The following is a 12018-nucleotide window of genomic DNA, read 5'->3' as shown; positions in this document are numbered from 1 at the left end:
TAGCTCAAAACAAATAGTTTTATAACAAAAATATAAACGCAACACGTAAAGTTTTGGTCCTATGTTCCATGAGCTGAAATAAAAAATCTCTGACATTTTCCATATGCACAAAATGCTTATTTCTCTCAAATTTGGTGCAAAAATGTGTTTGTATTCCTGTTAGTGAGCATTTCTCATTTGCCAATATAATCCATTCACCTGACAGGTGTGGCATATGGAGGAGCTGATTAAACAGCATGATCATTACAACACTTGTGTTGGGAACAATAAAAGGCCACTTTAAAATGTGCAGTTTTGTCACACAATGCAATGCCACAGATGTCTCAAGTTTTGAGGGAGCATACAATTGGCATGCTGACTGCAGGAATGTCCACCAGAGCTGTTGCCAGAGAATTTAATGTTAATTAATTTCTCTACCATAAGCTGCCTCCAATGTAGTTTTAGAGAATTTGGCAGTACGTCCGACCGGGCTCACAACCGCAGACCACGTGTAACCACGCCAGCCCAGGACCTCCAAATCTGGCTTTTCACCTGTGCGATCGTCAGAGGGAGGGAGGACACACCTACTCATTCAAGGGTTTTTCTTTATTTTTACTATTTTCTACATTGTAGAATAATAGTGAAGACATAAACTATGAAATAACACATGAAATCATGTAGGAACCATAAAAGTGTTAAACTAATCAAAATATTCTTCAAAGTAGCCACCCTTTGCCTTGACAGCTTTGCACACGCTTAGCATTATCTCAACCAGCTTCATGAGGTTATCACCTGTAATGCATTTCAATTAACAGGTGTGCCTTGTTAAAAGTGAATTTGTGGAATTTCTTTCCTTCTTAATGCGTTTGAGCCAATCAGTTGTGTTGTGACTAGGTAGGGGTGGTATACAGAAGATAGCCCTATTTGGTAAAATACCAAGTCCATATTATGGTAAGAACAGCTCAAATAAGCAAAGAGAAACGACAGACCATCATTACTTTAAGACTTCATGACGACCGCCACAGGACAGGAAGACCCAGAGTTACCTCTGCTGCAGACGATAAGTTCATAAGAGTTAACTGCACCTCAGATTGCAGCCCAAATAAATGCGTCACAGAGTTCAAGTAACATGTTTGGTTCCCAATGTGAAGCATTGAGGAGGAGGTGTACTGGTGTGGGGGGTGCTTTGCTGGTGACACTGTCTGTGATTATTTTTTTTTCAACAGGACAATGACCCAAAACACACCACCAGGCAGTGTTAGGGCTATTTGACCAAGGAGAGTGATGGAATGCTGCATCAGATGACCTGGCCTCCACAATCACCCGACCTCAACCCAATTGAGATGGTTTGGGATGAGTTGGACCACAGAGTGAAGGAAAAGCAGCCAACAAGTGCTCAAAAATACTCCTCAGCAAAATCATCCTGTTGTCCCGCATTGGGTATCATAAATGTAGTCACCCTATTTACGACAGACAGTTGATGTTGTTTCATGGTAGACAACAACCACGGGCCATGAAATTTTGCAAAATGTTCTCATTCCACTAGTATCTTGCAAAAACATGGGCAACATCTATAGTGACCTCCCCCACTGAGGTATAATAACGGGACCTCTCCAAGCATGCAAAAGCTTGACTTTAGCTGGATACAAAATACATTGGTTAAATCTATTTTATCTTGTGAGAGTTTATTTAAATGATAAAACATACACATGAATATAGTTGCCACCTATTCACCAATAAAGTAAAACACGGTAATATCCTCCTCCTCAAAAGAAAACTAAATGTGCATTTTTGGTGGAACCAGTGACATTAAAGGGGCAATCAGCAGTTGCTACATACATTTATGGACTTACAAATGAATTACTTGTTTGATTCTTGAAGAATATAACTTATAAATGCCTCATGAACTTAGTTCAACTGTCGTACCTCATCAGAACCCCAAAATATACACTTGTTTTTTACTCCAACATTTGTAAACAAAGAAAATGTAAACACTATAGCCTCGAAACATGGTTAAAACTATAATTTGTGTATCATGGTTGGTCAGTGCTTGCATCCATGAATTTGAGAGTGGTTACATTTCTCCAGCACCATCCCTTATCTTTTCACCGAACCAGGGGCGGGGAGCCCGCTTTGTTATTGTTTCTACTGCTGATTGCCACTTTAAGGACTGTGTCCTGGTAGGGGAACAATTCAAAGACAGACCAATGCATCCCAAGCATTCAGCAACAACACCTAAATGAAAAATTCAAAGATGAATGTTTTATTTACCTGGAATGAACGTTCGTCATTGTAAAAAAAATGAGTCAATCGTTTACTCATAGTACCTGTGACGAACACATGATGTCGGGAAAAGGATGTTCTGTGAAGAGATCTGATCGGTTCACTGAGTTTCGGGACACAGACAGTGACGGTACGTTTCCAGCATAGTTATGCAGGTCGGCCATGTGGTTAATAGAATGTGTAAATATTGGTGTAACTACAAGAAAGAGCAAGTGTTGGCAAACTTCGCCAACTTTGCCTCCAATCCGAGGAATCTGGAGGACCTGAGAACCCTTCAGGTGACTGAACTCTTCTTGGACATGCTCACAGAGGAGAATGAGAATGGCTGAGTATGGCACAAGTGACACGTGTTGTGATATATATATAGAGAACGTATATATGATACATACAGTTGAAGTCGGAAGTTTACATACACTTAAGCCAAATACATTTAAACTCAGTTTTTTACAATTCCTGATATTTAAACCTAGTAAAAACTCCCTGTCTTAGGTCAGTTAGGATCACCACTTTGTTTTAAGAATGTGAAATGTCAGAATAATAGTTGAGAGAATGATTTATTTCAGCTTTTGTTTCTTTCATCACGTTCCCATTGGGTCAGAGGTTTACATACACTCAATTAGTATTTGGTAGCATTGTCTTTAAATTGTTTATTTTGGGTCAAAAGTTTCAGGTAGCCTTCCACAAGCTTCCCACAATTAAGTTGGGTGAATTTTGGCCCATTCCTCCTGACAGAGCTGGTGTAACTGAGTCAGGTTTGTAGGCCTCCTTGCTCGCACACATTTTTTCAGTTCTGCCCACAAATGTTCTATAGGATTGAGGTCAGGGCTTTGTGATGGCCACTCCAAGACTTTGACTTTGTTGTCCTTAAGCCATTTTGCCAGAACTTTGGAAGTATGCTTGGGGTCATTGTCCATTTGGAAGACCCATTTGCGACCAAGCTTTAACTTCCTGACTGATGTCTTGAGATGTTGCTTTTATATACACATTTTTCTCCCTCATGATGCCATCTATTTTGTGAGGTGCACCAGTTCCTCCTGCAACAAAGCACCCCCACAACATGATGCTGCCACCCCCGTGCTTCACGGTTGGGATGGTGTTCTTCGGCTTGCAAGCCTCCTCCTTTTTCCTCCAAACATAACGATGGTCATAAAGGCCAAACAGTTCTATTTTTGTTTCATCAGACCAGAGGACATTTCTCCAAAAAGTACGATTTTGTCCCCATGTGCAGTTGCAAACCGTAGTCTGGCTTTTTTATGGCAGTTTTGGAGCAGTGGTTTCTTCCTTGCTGAGCGGCCTTTCAGGTTATGTCGACCAAGGACTCATTTTACTATGGATATAGATACTTTTGTACCTGTTTCCTCCAGCATCTTCACATGTTCCTTTGATGTTGTTCTGTGATTGATTTGCACTTCTTGCACCAAAGTATGTTCATCTCTAGGAGACAGAACGTGTCTCCTTCCTGAGCGGTATGATGGCTGCGTGGTCCCATGGTGTTTATACTTGCATACTATTGTTTGTACAGATCAACGTGGTAGCAGGCATGCCTTCAGGCATTTGGAAATTGCTCCCAGGGATGAACCAGACTTGTGGAGGTCTACAGTTTGTTTTCTGAGGTCTTGGCTGATTTCTTTTGATTTTCCCATGATGTCAAGCATAGAGGCACTGAGTTTGAAGGTAGGCCTTAAAATACATCCACAGGTACCTCTCCAATTGACTCAAATTATGTCAATTAGCCTATGAGAAGCTTCTAAAGCCATGACATCCTTTTCTGGAATTTTCCAAGCTGTTTAAAGGCACAGGCGTATGTAAACTTCTGACCCACTGGAATTGTGATACAGTGAATTATAAGTGAAATAATCTGTCTGTAAACAATTGCTGGAAAAATTACTTCTGTCATGCACAAAGTAGATGTCCTAACCGACTTGACAAAACTATAGTTTGTTAACAGGAAATTTGTGGAGTGGTTGAAAAACGAGTTTTATTGACTGCAACCTAAGTGTATGTAAACTTCCGACTTCAACTGTATCTACGTACCTTAGTCCAGATGTTCAAAAGAGGAGGAGAGCGCATAGATGCGAGAAGGAATTATACAACGATCTCGCTGCTATGAAAGTGAACTGTGTTTGCGTGTGATCCGGGGTGTATTAATTTAGTTGATTCTGTTGAAAAATGTTTCTTAAACAGGAGCAAACAAAACGGGGCTAAGCATACATGAATTTGTTTATTAGAAACTCTCGTTTGCAACTGTTGGACTAATGATTACGCGCCAGATCAGCTAGATGCAGGCGAGAGTGTGCATGGCGGAATTGAATGTATCATTGTGTGTCACCTTGATTGCAAAGATGTATCTTGACCTGATTTTGGCCCAATATTGACCAGCTTTGGTGATATTGACTGCTCCGAAATATAATTTATGAACACTTTTGACCATGACTAGGCCAACAATATCTGTCATTCTCCACCAGAACTGGGATGTGGAGCACCAGAACAGCCCAAACCACCCAGTCAGTATGACACCTGTTTCCAAAAACTTTCATTCATATGCTAGGTTGTTGCAACCTCATGATGGGTATGGAGAAAATTTGAGTATCATGTAGTAGCCGAAACCTATCGATGTTACATTGAACTGGTTGAATCCAATATGCTGCGATAGAAATAAGGCCATGCTCACAATTTTTTTTATCACCCTCCCTCATCTTAAACGGCACCGACCGCCACTGCTCTCCATCACTGAATACTTCTGTGTATTTCTAGGGGTCTATGTAACCCGATCAGGAGTGCAGTGGCCAGATCCTACAAAAGGAAGCTATCCCTTAGGTAAAGGGTTGTCTATTAAGCCGGCGTGAGGAGACTGTGCTATCAACATGAACCTTACCATGGCTGCCTCACGCTCCCAAACCACCAACGCCGCACCGCTATAATGCATGCTGTTCTTCTCCATCTCCCATAGCCCACGCCTGCGTAACTTGGCCTCTGTGTTCCTCCAGGACTGCTGCACTAAGGATCAGGTGGCCAGGGCAGAGGCACTTATGCAGGGACACAATCCTACAGCACTGGGATCCCCCTTCCTAAGGACTAGGCTAGTCTGGAGACATGATTGCTAGATCAGATGTCTGATCTAATAAAACAGGACATTTGAATATATATAACATTTTACATTTACCCCTTTTTCATAATATACAATTCATAGTTACAGTCTTGTCCCATCGCTGCAACTCCCCTTCCCACTCGGAAGAGGCAAAGGTCAAGTGCCATGCGTCCTCTGAAACACAACCCTGCCAAGCCGCACTGCTTCTTGACACACTACTCACTTAACCCGGAAGCCAGCCGCACCAATGTGTCGGAGGAAACACCGTCCAGCTGGCGACCAAAGTCAACTTGCAGGCGCCTGGCCCACTACAAGGAGTCGCTAGAGCACGATGGGACAAGGAAATCCCAGCAGGCCAAACCCTCCCCACATCCCAGATGATGCTGAGCCAATTGTGCATCTCATTGGTCTCCCGGTCACAGCCGATTGTGACAAAGCCTGGGATTGAACCCGGGTCTGTAGTGATGCCTCAAGCACTGTAATGCAGCGCCTTAGACCGCAGCGCCACTCGGGGGGCTTGCATATTTGAAATTATATTATGCTCTTAATGAGAGGAACAGAGAATCACATAGATGTGCACAATGACTCATGATGCAGGACTTTGTAACAAACATACTTTCCAAGACTTAAAATTGCTTTACACTTCAATGCCACATGAGGGAGACAGTCCCACTGGTTTGCTTTGCCACATTGAAGGCTGTGAAGTGAACTGGCTCTGTTGCTCTCAGCTATTGACAATATGGACTTTAGACTCAGTTGACTCAGTCAACTCACTTCATCCCAGTTTGTCATTGCTGATTTAGAGATGACATAAGCTATTATGTCCCTTTGATTGGATTTACCCAGCATGTTCAAGGGGATTGGACTAAGTAAGGCACTGCACAGAATCAGTGATCTACAAATCACAATGTATCCCAAACAGCTTATGGAGAATAGCCTTGTTACTGATCTTCTGGAATGTGGGGGTTGTCTAAATATCACAGATACTGCAGTGTCATACTGACTGGGTGGTTTGGGCTGTTCTGGTGCTCCACATCCCAGTTGTGGTGGAGAATGACAGATATTGTTGGCCTGGTCATAGTCAAAAGTGTTCATAAAATATATTTTGGAGCAGTCAATATCACCAAAGCTGGTCAATATTGGGCCAAAATCTCCAGCAGTCATGTCTGTGATCAAGTACTATGCTGGTCAGTGACATACAGTATTGACATACAGTATGGTCCCAAAGAAAAGTCTCTGCATTCAGTAAACAAATCTCAATATTTGTAAAACTCAGTGCATTCCTGAGATACACCCATATGTATTTTCCATTTGATTTTCAAGTATTTGACTAACCCTCAGCAGGCCTCGAAGGCACCTGTGATCTTTTTGGCCCTCTAATCTGTTCCAGGGCAGGGTCTGGGTCTCTCATCCAGAAAAATTGCAGACCTGGCTCAGACAAGTGTCATGTGCAGAGCATATGTATCATGGAAAAATAAATCTGAGAGGAAATCCTAACCAGCTGTATGTCTGCATGCCTCTATAGGCGTGTTCGAGAGGTGTTCCACAGGCTTAACAGCCGTCCACCTTCCACTGAGATCAATGGAAAAGCAAAAAACGTCTGTCCTCCAATAAAAACAGACACACCTATGCCTGACTTTTAATGGTGCAGTACATGTTTTATTTTAAGAATGTATTCAGTTCCCTTCACTTTTTCCACATTTTGTTATGTTACAGCCTTATTCTAAAATGGATTAAATAAAAAAATCCTCTTCAGTCTACACACAATACCCCATAATGCCAAAGTGAAAACAGGTTTTTAGAAAGTACTCAGACCCTTTGCTATGAGACTCGAAATTGAGCTCAGGTGCATCCTGTTTCCATTGATCATCCTTGAGATGTTTGTACAACTTGATCGGAGTCCACCTGTGGTAAATTCAATTGATTGGACATGATTTGGAAAGGCACACACCTGTCTATACAAGGTCCCACAGTTGTCAGTGCATGTCAGAGAAAAAAACAAAGCCTTGAGGTCTAAGGAATTGTCTGTAGACCTCAGAGACAGGATTGTGTCGAAGCACAGATCTGGGGAAGGGTACCAAACATTTCTGCAGCATTGAAGGTCCCCAAGAACACAGTGGCCTCCATCATTCTGAAATGGAAGTGGTTTGGAACCACCAAGATTCTTCCTAGGGTTGGCCGCCCGGTCAAACTGAGCAATTGGGGAGAAGGGCCTTGGTCAGGGAGGTGACCAAGGACCCGATGGTCACTCTGACAGAGCTCCAGAGTTCCTCTGTGGAGATGGGTGTTCTTCCAGAAGGACAATCATCTTTGTAGCACTCCACCAGTCAGGCCTTAATGGTAGAAGGAAGCCATGGTAGAATGGTAGAAGGAAGCCTTAATGGTGGCCAGAAGGAAGCCACTCCTCAGTAAAAGGCACATGATAGCCCGCTTGGAGTTTGCCATAAGTTACCTAAAGGACTCTCAGACCATGAGAAACAAGATTCTCTGGTCTGATGAAACCAAGATTGAACCCTTTGGCCTGAATGCCAAGCATCATGTCTGGAGGAAACCAGGCACAGCTCATCACCTGGCCAATACCATCCGTACGGTGAAGCATAGTGCTGTGGGGATGTTTTTCAGCGGAAGGGACTGGGAGACTAGTCAGGATCAAGGGAAAGATGAATGGAGCAAAGAGAGATCCTTGATGAAAACCTGCTCCAGAGAGCTCAGGACCTCAGACTGGGGTGAAGATTCACCTTCCAACAGGATAACGACCCTAAGCACACAGCCAAGGCAATGCAGGAGTGGCTTCGGGACAAGTATATGAATGTCCTTGAGTGGCCCAGCCAGAGCCCGATCTAACATCTCTGGAGAGACCTGAAAATAGCTGTGCAGCGATGCTCCCCATCCAACCTGACAGAGCTTTAGAGGATCTGCAGAGAAGAATGGGAGAAACTCCCCAAATACAGGTGTGCCAAGCTTGTAGTGTCATACCCAATAAGACTCGAGGCTGCAATCGCTGCCAATGGTTCTTTGACAAAGTACTGAGTAGAAAGTCTGAATACTTATGTAAATGTAATATTTAAGTTTTTTTTAAATACATTTGCTAACATTTCTGCTTTGTCATTATGGGGTATTGTGTGTAGATTGATGAGAGAAAAAAAACGATTTAATACATTTTAGAATAAGATTAGCATTAGGAGAAAGTGAAAGGGTCTGAATACTTTCCGAATGCACTGTAAAAAGGCAGATAGAGTTCCTTCAACTCTCAACTCTTGGTCCCTAGAGATTTGGTCACATGGCTAAAAAGTATAAAACCTTTATTTGGTGTAAAAAGCAGCTTTTTGTAAGTCTGTAAGTCACAGATTGATTAGTTAGTTTTCAAGGCTGTCACAAGAGAATCTGGGTTGGTCCTAAAATCATTTGGCTGTTGGTGTTTAGCTGACTGTGCTGTGTAAGGCACTTTGCTGTACATGGCCTCACTTTCCTGTTAACCTGTGCCTGCCAAAACATAGCATTGGTCCAACAGGTTCTGCAACAATGTTGGTACAATTGAGCTCAACACAATGGCTTTGATTCCAGCAAGTGCTTTGGCAGAGTGGATCAAAAAACATAGGGCATGCATCTGAGGTATAAGCTTTACACTTTCTCCCATTCCTTCATAGTCCTTCACAGAGCCAGAAGCTTCTCTGTCTGCTCACGCAGTTTGTTATTCTGTATCTGAAAGAAGAATTAAAAAGAAAGGAGAGAATAACTCTTTGTATTAAATACACGTTTAATGTCGGGGTGGTTTCTTAGATCGAACAGACAGTCATGGTGGTTCGTGACTCCTTCCAACGTGACGCCCTCTGAATGGGTTATGCAGGACTGCTGCGTGCAGAGTGCTTCATCTCACTTCCCTCCTGTCTAGAAACATGCAGGGCCGGGCTACTCAAAGGGCTCTCCATTTCTAAAGGATTTCAAAGTGTCCCTTGAGAGAGACTGAGGACCATGAGGAATGGATGAGGTAATGTAATCGACGGTTCATCAAAGATGATTTTACTTAAACTTCCTGAATATATCTTCAGAATTGTGTAAACAAAAACAAACTTTGGTCGGTGTCTCCCTTGTTTTTATGTAGAAACATATGGAGCATATAAAATTAGCTTTGAGCAAGAGTATATGGTTTAAGAGATTACCTTTCCTGAAACGGTGAGTGGGTAGCCCTTCACAAATGTCACAGTGTGGGATCTTGAAATTAGCAATTTGATATGGGAAAGAAGAGAAACAGAATAACATTACATTTTTGGGTATTTAGCCACAGGAGGAAGTCTCTGGGCCTTTTTATTTAAATCTTTCACCTTTCCCTTGCAGTAAACTTTGATGTCCTCAGCACTGCAATCCTGCCTCTCCGTCAGCTCAATGCAGGCGCACACCTCCGTTCCCATACGCCCATCCTTTATCCCTATCACCTGAGAGAGAGAGCAAGAAAGAAACAACATTAGCTGTCCTTAGTCTACAGCCACTGACAAAAGGACAACATTTCCCTATAAAACTATCCCTCTGCTTCTGTTCAAGCTAATACAAACAAACAGATACAGAATTAACCTGTGTTTCCTGGACTTTAGGGTGGGTGTGTAGGAACTGCTCAATCTCAGCTGGGTGTATGTTCTCCCCTCCTTGGATGATCATGTCCTTGATTCAGTAGCCATACTTGTCGAGACTGGCAAAGTCACTGCATATTGGTGTAAGGAGGACACGTGTGACACTTTAGTCAAAGGAGAGACATCACCGTTTGGGAGGGGTCTGGGACCAGACCTGTCCACTCACCCAGCCTTAAACCAGTGGTCTTTGGTGATGCACTCGTCTGTCTTGGCAACGGTCTTCCCAGTACTCCAGCATCATACAGTAGCCCCTGAAGAGGCTTGAGCTCTCCAGAGCCAGGGTCAACTACCTTGCCTGAGAAACAGCAGTGGTAAGAACAACAGGGTGCGACTCTACTGCAATCAGTTACCACATGGTAATGAAATCATGCTCGCAGCAGTTCGATGTTTGTGCATAAGACATGTACATGTGTAGGCATGCTTAATAGACAAAGCTTGGAAGAAAGGCATTTCACTGTACCCGTGCACGTGACAATAAAACTTTAACTTTTATTATACAAGAAGTTTAAGACATTCAAACATATGCACACCTGAGACGTACCTGTAAGTTATTGGTAATGCATCCAAGTTTGTGACTTTCTCGCCAAGTTGTCTAATGGGAAGCCACAGAATGTCACGGGGCTGTTCTCCATAGTTCCATAGGCAATCTGTCAATCAAAAAAGAAACCACATTGTTAGAGCTCAATAAAACATACAGTATCACCACACCACTATTCATGACTATCTTCAACCCTGTCAAAGGTGATGTTATTCGCAGAGGTAGTTTGATAAGGTGACTGATGGGGCATGGAAAAGTATGCTGGACTTCACAGTTCACACACCAGGCCCAGCTGAGTCAGCTAGGAGCAGGAGGTGAATCAGCAGGCCAGGGCATGGGAGCTCAGTGAGGTGTCACTGTTTACATCCATGAGTGAGTCCTCCTGATAACCTTTTCTTGATGACTGGTTTTAAATTGACACATTTTAACTAAGGTCAACTTGTAAATTGAGTGAAGTGAAGACGAAGACTTGGCATCTGGACCAATGGAGAGTCAGCTGTCAGTAACAGCCTTTGAAGCCCTTGCTAGATGATTGATGATCTGCTGCCACATGAGCCCATCCTTCTGAGGGCGAAATGTTCAACTCACAGGTGTAAGTCCAGTAGCAATTGAGTGGCTGAGTAGGGTCATGACTGGTGAACAAAGAAGCATTGCAGGAGCTGCTTGGGGATGGGGACGGTGAGAAATTCACTTGGACAGCCAGGAGAAAGATGTTCCCGATAAACCGCTAGATTTGTTGAGTAAACTCAAGATTTCACTTACCATGAGAGTGTCCATCGGATTCATAAACGCACCCATTGTTGTGAATTGAAAATGAGTCCAGCCGCTTGCCAACCATCTGGGGACGATTACGGGCTCCTTTTCCTTCGACCGCAGACTGAAAAACAATAGACATCTGGAACCCTGAACACTGCCACCTTAACCTCTTACCTGCCGTCTGACTGCACACTCACTAACTCAGGCAAATATTTTAGAAATGACTGACAATGACCACCACCAGTGAAGGGCTCCTTATCTACCCAACAAAAACCCAGGCAACCTGTACAGGTATACAGACCATTGCTACTGTATAGTGGCAGTCAAAAGTGCCTGAACCACCAAGACACTGTATTTGAGTGTCTCTTCTTCTTGAGAGTGCAATGTTTACACAATTGTTCTGCTTATATTATTAAAATGACCAAGCATTAACTAGAGATCATTTGCGTGCTAAACATAACAAGCAACAGAAAATTATGCACACACACAAACTATTTGCTTAAATGTCTCATGCAGAAGATCTGAAAGCTTTTTACAAAGTTTAACCAGAAGTTAGTAAAATTTACTGACTATGGTCAATGGAAGATCCCGACCTGTCCTCCTGCATGTGCAGGGTTAAACTGTCAAAGACACTTGACTTCCTCTTGCAGCCCCGCGGTCTCCACGTAACACCCTGGCAAGCCCTTCTCAGTTTTTTCCCTTAAATAAATGTTATAAATAGTACTGTGTTCTGTTGACTGCCGTGCCGT

At 43.0% G+C, this 12018-nt stretch overlaps 1 protein-coding gene and 1 non-coding gene across 2 annotated transcripts; one reads left to right on the top strand and one right to left on the bottom strand.

The window, feature by feature from the left end:
* The first annotated feature begins 2350 nt into the window (after positions 1–2350).
* LOC106589176 (armadillo repeat-containing protein 7-like) lies at positions 2351–5366 on the top strand. Its single transcript, XM_014178915.1, has 2 exons — positions 2351–2586; positions 5188–5366. The coding sequence occupies exons 1-2, from the start codon at positions 2412–2414 to the stop codon at positions 5364–5366; spliced, it is 354 nt and encodes a 117-aa protein (XP_014034390.1). The 5' UTR covers positions 2351–2411.
* Positions 5367–9087: 3721 nt separating this feature from the next.
* On the bottom strand, positions 9088–11924 carry LOC106589270 (uncharacterized). The gene is made up of 4 exons (XR_014383010.1): positions 10517–11924; positions 9673–10270; positions 9511–9562; positions 9088–9313 (listed from the first exon to the last, which is right to left on the bottom strand). It is a non-coding gene; the product is annotated as an uncharacterized LOC106589270 (transcript).
* Between the last annotated feature and the right edge of the window lie 94 nt (positions 11925–12018).

Source organism: Salmo salar, chromosome 28 (genome assembly GCF_965601325.2).
Source record: "Salmo salar chromosome 28, fSalSal1, whole genome shotgun sequence".
Lineage (NCBI taxonomy): Eukaryota > Metazoa > Chordata > Actinopteri > Salmoniformes > Salmonidae > Salmo > Salmo salar.
This window is presented reverse-complemented; position numbering and strand designations above follow the sequence as displayed.

Bases quoted from the DNA above. Each gene is read 5' to 3' on its own strand.
- LOC106589176 (XM_014178915.1), top strand. From the start codon at position 2,412: ATGCAGGTCGGCCATGTGGTTAATAGAATGTGTAAATATTGGTGTAAC. The intron at 2,587-5,187 runs GCTGAGTATGGC...CGCTATAATGCA, and splicing joins CACAGAGGAGAATGAGAATG to TGCTGTTCTTCTCCATCTCC.